The sequence below is a fragment of the Anser brachyrhynchus genome (assembly GCF_964034855.1).
Source record: "Anser brachyrhynchus genome assembly, chromosome: 1".
Lineage (NCBI taxonomy): Eukaryota > Metazoa > Chordata > Aves > Anseriformes > Anatidae > Anser > Anser brachyrhynchus.
This window is the reverse complement of record NC_137694.1, coordinates 57,660,514-57,678,603: the sequence shown is the minus strand read 5'-3', so window position 1 is coordinate 57,678,603 and position 18,090 is coordinate 57,660,514. Positions and strand designations below refer to the sequence as shown.

Genomic DNA, 18,090 nt, shown 5'->3' with positions numbered 1-18,090 from the left:
AGAACGTTCTTACACCAAGCTTTAGACTTGTCTGAGGGTCTTCTACACTGCCAGTGCTGGGACTGAATAAACCCAGCATTTGTGGCTAAATCTGGTTCCTTGTTTGCCTGTAAGGGCCTCAGCCTTCAAGTTTCATGTGCCTGTGTCTCTCAGTAGAGTCAGTGTAAATGGTTTCCTTGAGAGGCTTTTAATTCCAGGGTCATGTTTGCACTGACATGTAGTGCATTGCAGGGATAGCTAAGCTAGCTGTGAATGAAGTCCCGGCTTCTGGAATTAGTTAAGCTACATCACCCTAGAGCTCTTCATGGGCCAATTTACCTTGCTTCCAGTAAATTACCAGGGCTAAGCTTCGTGCTGCTATAGCTAGATTGTTTCCAGAACTTGAACTAACACATTTAAAGCTAGTTCAGATACCTCTCTGCTGTGCAGTTGGCAGAGTAGACTTGTCCATCTCTGCTCCTGGTCTGTGTGATGTGCAGGTTACCAATCTGAGCCCAGTTCATTCTGCTCAGAGTGCTCCCACCACACGGCAGCTTCACGGGTTTGTTGTGTGTATATGAGATCATGGTATGTGGTGGAAGAGGCCAGATGAGCCTCATGAGCCAGGGGAGCTCACAGGCAGGTCAGCCGAAGCTTGCCAGCCAACTGTCTGCCTTTCCTTGCTCTCTGAAGTGTGGATGGAGCTCATGTAAGACAGCAGTGAGGATGGGAATAAGGTGAGCCGGCACCGAAGACAGGAACCACCATGCCAGCCAGGAGCTGGTGATGCATTTGAGCAACTTGCTCCTGTTGTAGGTAGCATTTCTAGCCCTTGCTGCTTTGCAAGACCTCCAGGAAGTTGCGTGATGCTGAGACCTACTTTTCCAGATGAAGATGTGTGAGCAGTTTGGCCTGGAGACACAGGGAGCCCAGTCTTTCTCATCATAACTGAGAGAAAGACCTGATTTGGTGGAGGCGCAGCATGAAGTGAGCACAGATTTGGAAGGCTGTTTGTGGTGGGGGCGTATGTTGTAGAAGAGGAGTATTTAGCAGGGTGGTGAGCTGTGTAGTAGGAGCTGTAGGAACAAGTGTTTGGAGCCCTGGGTTAAAGAGGCGAAGTACTGGTAGGAAGGTGAGAGAATGTGGGTTTTCTCACACTCATGGTTTAAAAGCTGAACAGAGAGCATTAAATCATCTGTGGCTTTCCATTCTTAGGATTGCAACACCTACAAAGGCAGCCTTCTGATTAGTATCACTTCTAGGGTTTCATTTTCATGTTGCCTCCAGAAACAGATGAAGTAACCGGGCAAATAGGGTATATAGTGGTGACTGCTTCGTTCACGGAATCATCTAGGTTACCACTGGGTACCAGTTGTGTTTTACACAAATGCCTCAAACTCCCAACAAAATTGATTGGAGTTTCAAATACATACCTAGAACATTCAGTGCTAGCACAATTTGCAATCTGGGACTCAGAACAAGTCTAAAAAAAGAAAAGAAACATACATTATTTTCTCAATGCTGTGAATATATTGAAGTAATGAATAGGGGTGAATGGTGTTTAAGAGGAGAATACCGATTTATACATACACTATCTCATCCAGGTGCAAAATAATGCACTCTTAATTTGATGAAAACCTGTGTGGTTTGAAACCAAGTTTCCCTCTGGAAGACAGGTCCAACCTAGTCCTAATCTATATTTCTTTTCTTTTTTTTTTTTTTAACAGTTTCCATTCTTAGTTCCAAACACGATGTTAATGTGGTGCTGGGTAACGCTGCTGTGCAGTTGCTCCAGTCTGGGCCCAGATGTATGAAATGTCCCTGCAGTTCTGGCCCTTCTGGCTGCACCCCAGAGCCAACAGTTCCTGATTTTCCCAGAGCTCAGCCCCAGCAGGAGCTTACCTGGGCAGGAGGATGGGCTGAGCCCTGCTCTGTACATTTGCACAGCTTGCAACTCCTGTAGTAGAGTATCATGGCTATACTCCTTGTATGACCACAGGAGCTGGCCAGTGGGTGATGACCACTGCTGGTCACCCAGCAGATGACCAGTATGGGTCATTTGAGGTTTGCTCACACAGTTGTGTTTACACATGCAAGGTTTGCTCACACTTCACGGTGTCCCTGCCTACTGCCCAGCCACAGTGTTCAGTATGAGAGGAATATTGACAGCCCAAAGCACATGCTCTGCAAGCCTCCGTTTCTCCTCCAAAGATCCCTCAAAGCTGTTAGTTTGCGTGACAGGTTTCTGCAGTCATGGTCCAACTCTTGCGAAGGCTGGCATTCATGAAACTTGGGCTCTAGCAGTTCTTCCGAAACCTATAGGTTTAGGGTGTGAAGTCATGGGTCTAATGAACTCTGTGGTAAAACTGCTACCAATTTCCAAAGGACCAAAGCTTCAGCCCTGGACACCCAGGGCCTTATAAGGTGGAACTTATAACCAGAATCACAGGCGTAAAATACTGTGTGCCTCCTGCCCCCCTCCCAACATATAGATCTGTAAGTGTTACTGTACCTGTCTGAAAGGTTTAGTTCGTGTATTTGTTTGTGTGCAGCTCTTATGCACTGTACTTGCTGACCAGGTTTTATCAGAATGGTTATCTTTCTCTAATTTCACTTCTTGTAGTTTCTCGGAGTCACAGAACTATCCTCCTATTGTGAAGGCTACTTTCTAAAAAACATGATGGTCCTCATTGAAAACGAAGCTTTCAAACAGCTGCTGTATGACAAGAATGGAGAAACATCTGGTCAAAATGTACTACAGGACTTACAGAGGACGTTGGCTACAAGGATTCAGTCAATTCATTTGTCTTCTTCAAAGGGCTCCATTGTATAAAGCTGAGGAAGATGGTAACGCTTTAATAAAGACCCTGCAAGTTAAGTCTCCTGTTGCAGTTGCTTAAGCAAATTCAAAAAAAATAGATTCTACTTCGCATCCAAATAGTTCTGTGTTGGCCAAAGGCGGTGTGCTGAGGCCACAGCCTCGTTTGGATGAGGGAATGCAGAAAACATAGCTCCTGCATGCTTCTGAGCAACAGGGGTACCAGAGTGTCCAGTGCATCGCTGTTGTACTCAAATTCTGAACCTGAAAGTGTGGTCGTGGAGCTAGATGCCAACAAAAGCCAGAACTCACATCAGTGAACAGCAGAAGCCCCAGCCTGAGCAGTGGTGCCAGGGAACACCTGAATCGACCAATTACTCATTCAAGGCGGTTTCGTCCCAGTGTTTCGCATTTAAGAACTATGTCTGTCCCGGAGTCCATTATCTCGTACACTTAAGAAATGTAAGAACTGTTACTGCTGTTGAGCAAAGATCAGTTGTGTTAGAGAGTGGGTAAGACTGTCGCAACTGAGGAAATAATACTGGCAGATTTTTAGGGGTGGGAACTTTTTAAATTGTTCATAAAAAATAATGGGGTGGCCTTGTAGTTTAAAAACTATTTCTTAAGCTTAAAATTTCATTTTCGACAGAGCTGTGTTTGAGAATCTATGTAACATGTTTTGTTTTATAAATGGTTAAAATGTACATTGTGTAAACATACATATGATCGAGTTTTGCTTGTATTCTTTCCTAAGGTGGTATAATCTTGCCTGACAGGCTATGGTTACACCAAAGAGGTACATTACCCAGACTATCTCTAATACAGTAGTTGGGGGGGCAGGAAAAACTGCATGCTAATTGTGATTTGGGGTTAAAAACAATGACAAACTCAACATGCATTTGCATGGTAACTGTACCTGTGAAATGTTTTGTTTGTGCTTCGTTTTGCCAAGACAAATGCAATGTTACTTCTTGTCAAACTCCATTTGTGAAATTAGCATATTATTTTATCCAGTGCAATTGTTTGTGATATGATACCCCCAGAGACCCTTCTCGAGATGCTGATGTCTGTTTGTTACAGTGAAGGGATAATAACAGATCTTTACTCTAGTAACGTGTCAATACTTTGCTACTGGCCAGAGATTGTGTCCAAGTTAGACTTTTTTTAAATTATAATTAAATATGTACTATAGAATGATTTCTCGTTATATCCTGAGAATGTATAGGTTATCTACAATGCAGGGCTTGGGTGGGGTGGGATGGGGGGGGTGCGATTTGATGTCAGAGCTTCGTTTATTTTGCAGCGTACTGTTAGCAAGATAAATCTGCTACGTGCCACAACATTCCTGATGCTCTGTCTTTGAATGATACTTTTCATGAATTGTTTGATTTAAAACGTGGAGAAAACCACAGCAAGACTTAGGCAAAGATATTGCCTTTTCCATGGCAAAAAATGACATTAATATATTTATTTTCTAGCATGCTGTTCAGAAACTGTGCCCAGTTCATAGACTTTAGAAGTTTTATTTTGGCAGTGCTTGGTAACCTCTTGTTCTTCTGTTGAAGTGTCTACGTTGGCTGCTCCTCCACGGTGATAGTTTTTGGCATGCTCAGAGAACGTAGCTTTGGCTTTAGTTATCATCACGGTAGGGAGCTGTTTTGTCACTCTGAGGTGTAAATCCTCCTGTGTGCTTGGTCTTTTAAAGCCTGTACAGTTTCTGCAACATATTGCAAAAATGTCTAAGCTGCCACTAGTGTCGCGGAGACACAGCATGTCATTCAATTCAACCTTTTTTTTTTTTTTTCCCTGCACAGTGAATGTCCACGCGAGATGTTGTCGGGAACATTTAGGTAACGGCAACTTCTTTGTGGACGTTGCCATCTTAGAGGAGCAAAACTGAGGCTGATGCAGCGACAACACTCAGGGGTGCTTGTTGCTGTTCGGTTTGCCTCCTCCTCCAAGGAGAGCCATCCTCCCGTGCTAGTAACGACTAGGCAGGAGCAGACCTCATCCCGCAGTCTGGCGTTGGATGTTACAGCGGTAGCCACAAGTGTCACGTCCCACGTTCAAAGCTCTTACAGGAAGGGATTGCAGCTATTGATTATAAGGGAATTACTTTTGCCCTTCAAAACATAGGTAATCCCAAAATCATAGATAGGTAGCTGAAAGAAACCTTAAAAAAATCATAATTTTCAATACTTTTTCATCCTGTAACCCCTATAATTTTTGGCAGTAGAAGAGCCAGCCCCTGTGTAACCGTGACATTCATTTCTCTGGGTGAGGTATAGCTGGACCACAGCAGACAACGTGTAGCTTGCGGGCTCTTGAACCATCCAGTGACAGGGATCCAGAGTGTCCACCACCCTCACAATCAGAAGGGTTTCCTATCAGACTCTTCAGAAATTCGCTACTGCAAAGCAAGCCGCTTTTCCCTCAACTCCCAGTTGACAGGAAGAGCTGATGATCCACAGCCTCTTTATAAGATCATTCTGTGTATGAGAGGAACTGTCCTACTTTCCTCACTAGTACAAGTTTTTCCAAGTCCCTTCAATAATATTTTCTAGGCCTCTGAATTTTGCTGTCTTTCCCCTCATCTCCCCAGCTTCCCCAAAATGCTCTGCTCCTGCAGGGGAGTTACACAGGAAGAGGCAAAGCACAGTGGCTTTCTCAGGAGTTTTATGTAGAGCGTATCAGAAAATATATCCCAGAATATTTTCTACAAGAACATCCCATGGCTTTGATCTACTCTACCTTGCATTATAATTCCTGGGTGAATTACTGCTCCTTTCCCAGGGGTTCCCATTTGGATGTGTGCATTTGTTTACTACACCTTATGAAGTATAACATTTTCGACTTGTCTTTATTAAATTTGTGCTGGTTTAATTGGGGCAATTTCCCCACTTCGTCAAAATCAATTTCAATTCTGATCCTGTCTTCTAGCCTGTTTCATAATCTCCTGGCTTTATTTTATGTGGCTTCATGCATGGATTCTCCGTTCCATTAATCTGGGGCTGGGAGGAAGGGCTCTGTTGTAAATTTAATCTAAAAAGCAGCATGAGTTTCGGTGGGTGCCCGTGAATACCATCCCTATCAGATACGGCTCTTTCCATCAGAGCGTTTTATTAGCATTTTGCAGAGAGAGATGGTATTATCATTTTGGAAAGTAAATGGCCTTCTGCTTCTTTAGTCTTTGTATGAGTTGTGATAATTTACAAATTTTGAGGGAAAATATGACCTCTGTGCTCTCCAGCCACTCTAGGTGAGATGGAAAAGAAAATACAAAATCTGTAGAAAAACGTGTGATTTTTGTTTTTATCATAACTGTCCAGCTTGTAATGAGTGAAGGGCTGTTTTGGTGCCTTTCGTCTGTCTTTTTTTTATACTAGCCCAGTGCTGTAACATTTGAGGACTTGCAGGCATCCTGCCCTGCCTCACTGCAGGTCTTTCCTTCTGCCACTCCACAAGACCCTCCCTTAGCTTCCTGAACTCCCTCATATTTTCACTTTGCCTCCCATACTGCCAGTTTCCACACTTCCCGGTTTGTTACTTGGGAGCCCTGCTGGGTCCCATCCCACGCCCAGAAACGGTATCTGCGTTCTCCCAGATGGGCAAATTTCCAATAATCTGCTTCAGAGCTGGGAAGAGAAGAGGATGAGGAATGTTTGAGGGCAAAGGTTTTGGACATCAGAGAGGAAGGTTGGTATTCTTTTCAAGACAAATTTCAGCACTGTCTACTCCTTTCTCAAATTTTCCCTGATCTCTTCCTTAAGCCTGCTGTCCTCTTAAGACAGCTGGTGGCCAGATGCTCTCTCTTCTGGAGAAGGGCCAGCTTTGTAACGGCTGAGACTTCTTCCCAGCTAAAGCTGTGCCTGCTTGGACTCAGCTTCTGAGTAGACTTGTGCGAATGCCTATTAAAAGACAGAGGAGAGGCATTTTTGAAGAGGTATGAAGGCTTAGTAGCCAGTCTCTTGTTGGCATTATGAGAGCTGAGTCTCCTCCACGTGCTGCTGTTGACTCTGAGCCTTCTTGTCTTGAACAGCCACCGACCACCGGCTTCCTACCAAGCAGTGAACTTGTCCCGGTTGTGTTGCAGCCTGTGGTGTGCTGGGGGCTTTGGAGAACTCTATTTTTTATTTCAGTGTTGAACAATTTGCTGCCTTTTGAAGATTAAAAGAAAAAAAAATCATCAGTTTGCACTGAAGTAAGCTGCTCTGAGGTGGTATGGTGAGAAGGAAGAAGGGGCACCGCCAACCCCTCAGACCTGCCCCAAATCAGAGGAAGGTTCTGTTACAGCACGGATTGCCACTAAACCCGTGGGGGCTCAGGTTTGCAGGACTTAAATCTACTTACGAGATTTATTTTGTAATGTTCAAGAGAAGTAGAGGTGTTAAAGTTCACACATCTACGTAGTCAAGGCAAGACTTGGCCATCTTGGAGAAAAGGCCGTTCCTTGTACTGCTGTCCCTGGGTTAAATCCCAGCAGAGGCTGGGATCCTGCAGAGCTCATTGAAGTCTGTTGCATGTATTCAGTGTCCCTCAGGAGCTGGTTCTGTTTTTCAAAACCGTTCCTGAAAGATGACATCCTGAAGCCTGCGTTCACTAAAGCTGCCTCTGAAGTTAGTGGATGACTTTCTTTTTTTGATGAACGAGAGTTACCTGAAGTCAAAGACCTGAAGTTAGTTTGTTTGACAAAGTGTCTTTCATGTGAGGATCTGCAAGTGCTTTGCAGAAATGAAGTGCCTGATGTTGCTTTCATCCCCTAGCACAAAGGCGTAGGCCTGTTGAGATATATAAGCGTTAAAAAGGCCGCATAGGATTTGTCCTAATATTTAATAAACCAACTTTCAGAAAGTTAGCCTTGAACTAACAGCCAAATAATATCTGAAACTCCATAGATGAGAGCATCACTAATTTTAGATGCTTGTACATAAGCACATTTGTATCTCTAATTCCTAGGACTTCCAATCACATCTTCCACACTTTTATAACGAAGCTAATGTTTTTATTCTTTAACGTGCTATGTATTTTGAGGTGAGGTCTGTTGTCTTCGGTGGGTGAAACCTGAGACTGCCAGCTCCGACCAGACTATCACTTCTCAGCAGAATTGCACCCGACCTACCATTTATAAGAGGCCTATAAAAGAAAAAAAAAAAAAAGTGAATCTGAGTCTTCAGTTGTGAGACAATGACCTGTGAGTTCAGTGAGACCACTGCTGAAAACATTATGAGTGTGGTGCCCAAAGCAGAAGGAAAAATCTGGAAATCTGCAGAAGCTAATGGGCATTTGTCCGCTGTCTTCGTTGTCTTCAGGTCCAGGGGAGTAAGCGTAGTTGGGGTAGGAGGGGGGGTATTTGATTCCTTTCTGTTGCCATTAAATTTTCATTCTTTTAGCTTGGTTTCTTGTGTGGATCAGTCATGGATGGCCTAGTTTATCTTAGACTTTTTCACATGGAGGGTTCTAGATGAGGCCGCTTTTGTTTTCCTCAGGTTGGTGTAGTGTTGATAGATGATGCTTCTTGTGCTTTGCTGGGATTGCTTGTCACTGGAATGCCCAGGAGACATGGCAGCAACTTGCAGGAGGGGTTGCATTGGCTAGACAGGTTAAAATCCATTAACATCTTGTGGTTTTGTAAGCTGTGTTGTTTCGTTGGCTAAGTCTGCTCGCCTGATCATACGCGATGTACCAGAACAGCGCTTTCAGTGTTTGTTCTCCGTTGGGGAGGCACTTTTCATCCTTATTTGGGCACAGTTTTACTCTTTTTTTTTTGTCTCATCCCGCAGAGGTGATGACGCGGTGTGAGCAGGCGTGTTTGGAGTAGGCACAGGTTTCTGTCCATGTTGGGTGGCATGCTAATGAAAAGGTCTCGGTACGGGAGGAGGTCCAGTGTCTAACTGCAGATCTTTGCCTTGGGTTTCAGAGGTGTGGAGTTCCCTCTTTCCTGCTTCGTTTGTTTTCTAGATGAGAGTTTCCATGCAGCCAAAGGGGAGAGGAGAGGACAGGACGGGAGGGAAGGGGGAGCAGCCCCATCTCCCATCCCTTGCTCAGCATCCCTACCCAGCATGTGTGGCTCTGGGCTATGCAGTGCTCAGGGTTTGCTTGGTCTCACTGCTCAGACATGGCCGTGGAGCTGCAGAAATTGGTAGCCTTTTTTTTTTTGGCCTTATAAGTATCTCCGTTGCTGCAGCTGCAAGAACGAATTTGCCTGAACCCCTTTGTGTGTGGTTAACTTTGGTCTTCCCACTTCCCATCATCTTTGCTGCTGTGTTTTCATTAAAACTTCCATTACGCGGCTTTGCTCAGCGCAGTGAGAGGCAATCTTGTTTCTTATTGCCTTTCTAAAGCAAACAAAGAAAGGGAAAAAAATCTCGCTGAAATTCCCAGTCAGAAATCACTCATGGTTTAAAATAAGCCATATTAGAAACCGGAGATGCTCAGACACACAAAAAAAAGACAGCCGCATTGGAAAAAGCCAGTCTGTTGGGAGGTCATTTTAAATAATTAAGGTCGCAGCCTCCACACCTCCGATATCCTGGCAGGGACGGATTAGTGCGGTTCAAAGCATCTGGACTTGTTCAAGCCGCAGGTTCACGACAACGTGCCTTGCCCTTTCCCCTTCCCAGCAGTGGACAAATTGACTGTCCTGTCGCATATTGCGTGCGGGGCTTTCAGACGAGACTTTCAAAAGCCTGGTTTCAAAAAGCTCTGCTCCGAGTGGCTTTTAAAGACCCCAAGGCGTTCTGCGGGCTGAGGTTTGCTCCCTGGGGAGGGCCCCGAGGTCTCCACAGAGCGGAAGCTGCCCCAGCATCGAGGCGTTCACCAACCAGGCACCCGGCCTGGCCCGCCACGCCTGGCAGACCACCGATAAGCAAGTCTGGGACAGTCGGTTCAGCAGCTTGGGAGCTGATTTTTGCCTCTCGATTATGGCACCGGTGACTATTTGTGCCGTTTGGGGACATGGTGAAGTGCTCGGTCTTCCTCAAGCTCTGAGTTCATGTTTATCCATTGAAGAAAACGAAGACTGAAGGAAATATTTTTAGAGCTTTTTGTCCTCACGTCCCTGGCTAAATTCCAATTAATACCGGAAAAAAAACTTGATCTATTTAAGTCCTATCTGTACATTTCGACCAGTAATGGTATTTGCTTCCTGTCCATGTTTCTCCGAGCGTTGCAGCTGCGTGTGCTGTGTCAGTGGGGAACAGAGGCGCCTGAGCCTTATCCTGATAACAGACAGGCAAATCCCCTCAGTGCAGGACGCTGCCTCCACCGTTCCCATCAGCATCGTGTGGAAGGTCGGATAACACATCTCTGCTCTGCACAGTCCCCAGATGGGGTCAGTGCTCCATTCCCCAACCCTCTTCTCGCTTCTCACAGAGGGATCTGGGTCCCGCGTGTTTTGAATCATAGTGTAATGAAGAGCAGCGGAAACAAACAAAAATCACTGGAAGTACAGCATCGTCCCACCTTCCACGTGGTAGCAGGTGGGCTGCTAGAGTGTCCTACAGTCCTGGCTCATCTCAAAGCTTGTCTGTGCAGCAACTGTCCTCAGAGCAGGCTTTTTATTAGTTTGATGCCTGGAAAGCTTCTTAAGTCATTCAGGACAGAGTGGCATTGTAAAGTGATTTGTTCTATATTGTCTGAACCGTGAATTTTCTGCTTTTTTTTTACTTTTATTTGATTATTATTACTGGAGAGAAAAGGCTACGAAATGTTTTGGACTTTCCATCCGTAGTCATCTTTGTGTGTTTGTGTGTTTGAAAGAGGGAGATGGACAGTGAATAGATCTGCAGGATATGTTATGAGGCGTGAAATCATGTTTGTAATGAGATTTCTTGTTAATGGCAGTCAGGCTTCCTTGATGCTAAGCATTAATGCAATATCCATTAGTGCAGCTAAACCTCCCTCTGCTCCACTTTCCCGAAAGGGTTTCACTTTGTACCTAGTTTAGCATTTATAAATATTTGATGCAAGGTTCAAGAAGTAATTTACATGTTAAATGAAGGGTATATGAACATTCTAGGAAAAATACAAGTTGAGATTTTACTACAACATCATTCACAAACCAAACATGAAAGCATGAAATGAAATTTTCCCCATTAAAATTGCTGGAAGCCTTTTCATTGATTTTTCTAGTCTGTGGATTAGGTCTGTTTTCTCTTTCATACTGTGTTACCTTTGAAGTCCTTTTGCATCTCATGCTTTCCAAGCCGAATGCGTATCTGTAATTAGAAAGAGCAGTCTTGATCCTTAAATGGGGAAGAAGTCCTTCCTCTGTCATCCACTTCTGAAGGACTGATCTTGGATCTTTCTGTTTACCAAGAAAACAGCGGCTGAATGGGGAAATCCCGGTGCAGGCATCCTGAGAAGACAGAAGAGCTGGCACTGTCCTTGTGACAACTCTTTGCTTCCTTCATCCCTCTTAACATCCACTCCCACTTGTCTCTGAGATGTCTTTGAAGTTCAAGATAGAAGGGAAAGATGAAAGCTAGAGGAAAGGATGTGTTAGAAATAAGATGGTTTCTGGAATGGTGCAGAACCATCGAGTGAGTCTTGATTTTTTTTTTTTTTGTGGCTTTTGGGCAGACTCCTAATTTGTGTTATATAAAACCAGGAATGGTTATGAATGTTTTGCATTTGTTATGGCTGTTTGTTAGGAGTTTCGTTGGGTTTTGTGTGTGTGTGTGTGTTTTCCTTTTCCTAGCAGAGTAGTTTTCTTCACTGCCATCCATTGTTGTGGTTTTATGGGAAGGTTTCTCTTCACTTTTTATTGAGAAACAAATGAAGGATCACACAAACCAACAGTAATCGTCAACAAACACAAAGATATTGTCCTTCATCCCACAGATGTAGCTTCAGTACTGGCTTGTGGCTTCACGGACGCGTTTGAGGTCATCTGCAATTAGCAACACAGGTGAAACTTTCCTTCCCTTTGCTTGTCCTTCGGTGAATGTTCAGCTTCTAAAGTGGCACAGTCAGAGGACAGAAATGAGGACGGCAAGTATTTGTCAGTAGACAAAAAGTAGAGCTAAGAAAGAAAAAACAAGTATTTCACCTCAAAAAGACAGATAACTGTAGCTTATTCAAAGGTATCAGTCTCTCAGTTCTGCTAGATGCCTCTGAAAATTGCCCATTTTTTCCTGTTAATGCTCCAGAGGAAACGTTTCCACTGAAGACACCAACTTAGGGCACTTTGAAACAAGCTAGGAGGAAATGCATTAAAAATAGAGGAGCTCAGCCATAATTCAAAGTGGCAGCTCTTGTCCACTGTGTCCACAGCTTTAACAATATTTTGAAATGTGCGTTTGTCTTATATTTCTTTTTCTTTTCTTTTTTTTTTTTTAACATGAACATAATTCTCCCTTGAGTATAACATATTCCTTCAGTCGGCTGGATCGGAAAGCTTGACGTGTGCTATTACATAATGAGGTCCTTAGCATAAATGTTGTGAAAACTGAAGGCCTGTTCTCTGAGTGCACCTTATGTTATCTTAAACCCCCTTCGGTCTGACGCTAATCCTTTTGAAACCTCCAATTAGATTTTAATTCGTCATTGCTAAATGTCATTTTGTTAACACTGTAGAAATGCAGGACAGCATGCGAAAGCAGTAAGATCTTCTTTACATTATTGTATTACTCTGAAAAAGAGAAAAACTAATCAGATTTTTGTTCCCAGTATAAAACGCTCCCTGTAGCTTGAAAGTACGTGTGCAAAGCCTCTCCTTGAACGTCTTGTTCAAATCAAGTCACAAAATGGAGGAAAATGGTATTAGAGGAAGATTTTTGAAAAAAACTTACCTCCAGTGGTGCTGAGCATGCAGTTGTTAAACTCTGGTCTATTTCTCCTTAAGTCAGTGGGAATACAGCAAGGCTGTAAGGCGTTTTAGTGCACTAGCAGACAGAATTTCCCATCCAGTCGTCGGCACGGTTGTGGTTGGTACAGCAGCAGGGCTGAAGGCCAAACCCTGCTGCCCTTGCACAGAACAGCCCTGTCTCAGCAGGGATCACAAACGTACTTCGGTTACATGAGCTAGTTGCACAATTTTGAGGTTTCTGCTGAGCAGAAACGGGAGAGGGTAGGCTTCCCTTGCGCTTGTTGATCACAGCCCGTGCATTTCCAATGACTTTATTAGAAGCATCTTATATTTACGTGCTGTAGAGTGAGCCCTGCGTGGGGTGGGAAAGATTTTTACAAATTTAGACCTGCCCAAGAAAACATCAACCATTCTAATTTTAGATAAGTTGCATTCCATATCCATCTGTTTAGTGGATCAGGCTGATGTTTACTGTTTAGTAAATTGCATTTGATCTTTTTTTTTTTTTAAATGTTTCTTTGAGGGCACTGCCTGCCGTCAGCTAATGTAAAATAGTGCCAAGGACTTAAAAATATACCCTTAGGGCCAAACTGTGCTAGCTTCACATACCACAAACAGTCCCATCGAGCCAGGAAAGCTGGACTGGGCATATGAACCGCAACCCCCCGATGTCCAGTTACAAGTCCTGCTTCATTTCGTGGAGATTGATGACTTCCTGCGATAAAAAAAAATAAAAAAATAAAAAATGGTGCCAATTCACCCCAGTTAAAACTGTATTGAGGTCAAAAAATTATATTAGACATGACTGTAGTCTACCAAGTCCAGTCCTTGCACAGGCAGAACGCCAAGGGAAAGGGATGGGAGTTTCTGCTCCGGAGCTTGCAGAACAAAGCTCACACAGTGAACTATGACAAAACGTCAACTTTGTGTAAACTCTCCCGGTGGGTTTGTATAAAGGTTTTTAAGAAATCTTCGCTAGAACACACCGGAGAATAATAAACTTGCACCTTGATAGAATAGCTTTATTTGTATATACTTTATGTAAATTTTTAACCGGAGGGGACGTGTCATGCCTTGTACATATCTGACGAGAACGGTGGCAGTGCTGTGCACTGCTGTTCAGGGGATCCAGGTTCTCCCATCTTGGGTTTCCAACTGTAAAGGCTACAGGAGACTGCTGGGGACCAGCCAAAACATAGGATGGATAGATGCTCACCACCCACTGCTTGTAAACATAGGAATAGGATTGGAACAGGTGTTATCCATGGAGAAGATCGCTTGCCTCCGCTCCTGGCTAAAGGACAAGTGCCTCTTTTGCTGTCACCTCCAGCAGAAGTGATTTGTGGTTTCAGATGGTTGAAGAGTGTGGGGGACGTTCAGAGCCCGGTTTGGATCAGTCTTTCGTAGGAACCTGAGCTTACAAGGAACCGGCGCTTCTTGTGTAACATGGGAAGGCCTGCGAAAAAGCAGTGTGTCCGTACATCTACTTATCTGTCTGTCTGCTTATCTAATATCCCGGTGTTTCGTATTGAATGGTTTCAGTAACCCGTAAACAAGTGATTGCTCCTGTTGTGTTACTGCTTTGAAATTCTCTGCATGCACTCCAGCATATAATTCTTTAAGGAAAGAAATTATACATATTATATATATATATATTGTAGCTTGCAAAATATTCATGTTGAAGAGCCATGTTTTGTGCAAATTGTACATTTATGTTGTGAGCAATATTGCAATATGAACTTTTATCAGTTGTTGGCATTAAAACACGTTTTTATTGGTAGTAAATTTGTCACATTATTTTTGACCGTATGTATGTATCCCAAGCTTTCAAACTCAGGCATTAGATCAACTACTGAAGGAGACTTCTTTCTGTGCAGTAGAAATAGCGCAGACTTTCAGCAAATAGACAGGTATGCAAATCCCATGCTGTTTCATGCAAGCTGCAAGGCTGATTTTTCACGCAGTTTATCTGTCAGGCAATACTTCTCTTCCATCAGTGCTGGAATTTGTGTCTGATGTGAGGATGCTGTTGCCCTCACCTGTACCAGAACTAAAACCTCGACCTAGCAAAGCAAATTGCTTAACTCCTACTGCCCTCTGTCTCCGCAGGTGCTTTAATATAAATACAACGAGGACTGAAGAAACTTCCAATTTCCTGTCGGATAGCAAATGTCGTATTTTCAAATGTTCATGCTATGTAGTTTTCAATTTAGGGGCTAGATGCAAGTGTAATACCACTATGGCTTTAGGAAAGCTACAGTGTTTGGAGCTTGACCTTAAAACTTTTACCTGACTTCTGAACATCATTGGTGGCTTTGTTTGCTCAATGTTTACCTCTGAGAAATGTATGCTATTGATTTAAATGTTTAATATATTGACTGCCTTTTTGTATATTTGTTATCATAAAGGTTTGGTTTAAATGCTAACAACTGTAGTCTATTTTCAGACTTTAAATAACATACAGTTCTGTATTTGGAAGGCAAAGTTATTAATGAATATAGCAATTTGGTATTTTATTCCTATTTTATACAGCTGCCCCCATAGGTTATTATCAGATGGCAATGAGTATTGCTGAACAGCAGGTGGAACTCTCTGGAGCGTGTCTATGAGCCATCTCTGTTCAATAAAAATTCCATTGTTTTCTAGCCTAGACAATGGCTGCTGTGAGTGTTTTTGTTGTTCCTTCTCCTGCTCAGGTGTTTCTCGGTGTACTTCAGACAGCGGCAGGACTGTGGGGGCTCTCCCAAGAAGCATCTCTCAGAAACTACCTGTGTCCAGTGTTTTGCATCGGGAACTTTTGGTGCTTTTTCTCCCCACTCACTGCTGTCAGTAAGGCCACTGTGCCTCTGACGAAGTGACATGGAGGCTGTTTCCAAAAATTTCTGTCTGAGCCTTGATCTTTTTAAAAAAAACTGCTTGTAAGACAAGGGAATGGAGTGCCATGGTGCTTAAAATCAAGCATCTGCAGATGTGTGGTAGCCAGCCAGTTTGGATTTGTGAAGACCCGAAAGTCTGGGAGCTTGCTTTGTTATGCAGTATTGCTGTAAGTGCATACAACTAAGTGCCAAATGGGTATCAAGGAGAATTCAGAAGTAAATAGAGGGAAATGATTAATTCTAGCATGACAGTAAAATCAAGCTTTGAAAAAAAATCTTTTTATTTGAGTGTTGGGTTTTTTTAACTTTTAAATTTAATTGTACCTTGTAAGTTTTGGTGGATTTAGAATCAAATCCTTCCTTTATAATGTATCAGATTATTACAAAACAAGTTGATCCAGGAGGCAAAAAATGGTAATATCCCTTCAAGTATGGCCTAGAAGGAAAAATCCATACATGTGAGTCATGCGAGTTAAACATTGCTACAAGCGACAGGGTGGCTCCAGACCAGGATCCTGGCACAGTCAGGTGCCTGCAGGCTCTGCAAGCCCAGCCGTCCAGGAGCTGAGTGTGGTAACGACAGGTGGCAAGACTACAAATATCAAAATTTAGTAGCAGATGTAGGCCCCCTTGCCTTCCTCCCCAGTATCATTCACTAGGAAAAAAAGCAAAGCAAGCTTCACTTGTAGCAAATTGGTCTGGTCTGTTTCCTTTCCCAAGGAGAATATCGATACTGGCGCAATTTAGTATTATTTCTGGGCATCTGAGTTAACTCTTCCCTGAGAAAATAGAGAAGTTCAGACATACCCATTAACAACATTGCTCTACATTTTCTGCAAAATCATCTGTGCTTCTGCTACGGCCAGTTCACATTTTTTGTAGGTTTTCTGGACAACCTTAACATGTAGAAACTGAGGGCTTTGGCGCACATTCACTAAAATAATTAAGGTTTAGGACAGTCTTGCCCACTGCTGTGTCTTCTCCTCTACAAGCCAGAAGTGGGCAGCGATGTCTTAAACCACCAGTGCCACACAGCAAGGCTTACCCAAGAGGAGCCTCCGGTATTGTCCAAACAGGAGACCACTGTCTAAAGTGCTTGATGTAGGTCTACTGGGGGCATAAGCAGCAGAGGCATCTGTGTAACACACACAAAAAAATAATTGTATAGCTCAGCTTAAACTAGATTATTTAGAAAGTAACACTATCATTTAAGCCATTCAGAAATAATAAATTTAAGAAAACTGCATAGTGGCTTATACAGGCATATTTGTAGGTGTGTAGCAGTATCAGCCAAACTTTTCCATGTCAAGAGAGCTTTATATTTTAACGAGAGCTTCTTCAATTACTTTTTTTTTTTTTTAAGAATGTTTCAAGGGGGCTGTTGTTCCAGAGTAAGAGGTGGGCTGTCTATCTCCAAGCTTTGCTACAAAGATGACATCCACAAATCTGCACAGATAGCCTGGCAGTCCAGGATGCTGCTGTACACAGCACAGCCCCACTGCCTCTCTGCTTTTCTGGAGCTTCCCAGCCCCTCTGCCCTACAAGCCCAGAAGCTTGTAAAAAAAAAAAGGGTCTCAGTTCCTGAAATCATGAATACTTGAAGCAGCTTGATATTGGGCAATATTCTTAGACACTGAAGTAGCAAATACGCCCCACCATTGAGACAAATACAGCCCCTAGCATCTCCCCTCACTGCTGTGGTGCAGCACAGCTGGAGGGGTGGGAGTCTTCTGGTGTTTTTACGAGTGCATCTGCCCACGGAGATGTGATGGTGCCCCGGCACACTCGCACGTACCCCTTCTCCTCCGAGTGCTCACCCATGTGTACGCTGACACGAAGGCACACAGGCACCACTCCCTGCCGGCTGTGAGAACAACAATTATAAGTAAAACTTGCATATCTTGGCAGAGTCACAGCACCTGGAGCACTGCCAGTTGGTTTTTCCCATACCCATATGTTTATTGACTTTCCTTTACTAGCAGAGCCCTAGTGTGTTGTATCATTTACAGAGTTGTAGTTGTGCATTTGTAAGAGTTGTATCAACTCTTAGGGCACATTTTGGGGAAACAGATGCTCCATAAGCAATAAAAAATAAGAGTAAATTAATGGATAAATAACAGATCCAGTTTATTCCATAAAGGTAAGCAAAACCTAAGATTTTGGAGAATAAGCCTTGGCGCAAGAATGCGTTATCTTCTAAAGCGGGGAGGTTGGTTATCTCCCAGACAACACCTTGAGATCTTGGATGAAAGAAAACCAAAGCGGCCTTGTTTCAACCACCTGAAAACTTACCTGTGCCTAGCTATCAGAGGTCTTCCCTCCAGGCTACACTGCTGTGTGCAAGCAGGGTATGTTGTCTCCCCTGACAAGATGCTGCCCTATTGGGATCTGATCTTCCTTTGGTTTCCTCCAATTCATGCTCTTCATTTCAGAGAATCACCCAGGGAATGCAAATAGAGAATCAAAAGGTAACCTTGAGGACTTTTGTGGCTGCCCTTGGTGTTTGAAAGCAACTCGTAAGCACTTCTTTATGTCTGTCCAAAGTTAGAGGATTTCTTGATGTTGTGACTTCCCTTTTAGCTGTTCAGCATCTCTGGGACTGCAAAACA

General features: G+C 43.5%; 1 protein-coding gene across 4 annotated transcripts in view; it reads left to right on the top strand.

Annotated features, from left to right (window-relative positions):
* ABTB3 (ankyrin repeat and BTB domain containing 3) overlaps positions 1–15,254 on the top strand; it is a 178,101-nt gene extending 162,847 nt beyond the window's left edge. For all 4 annotated transcript variants that reach the window (XM_080590525.1, XM_080590523.1, XM_080590524.1 and 1 more), the window contains one exon: positions 2,603–15,254. In XM_080590525.1, coding sequence (XP_080446651.1) covers positions 2,603–2,812 — 210 coding nt within the window. In that variant the 3' untranslated portion in view covers positions 2,813–15,254. The remainder of the gene's footprint in view (positions 1–2,602) is intronic.
* The last annotated feature ends 2,836 nt before the right edge of the window (positions 15,255–18,090 follow it).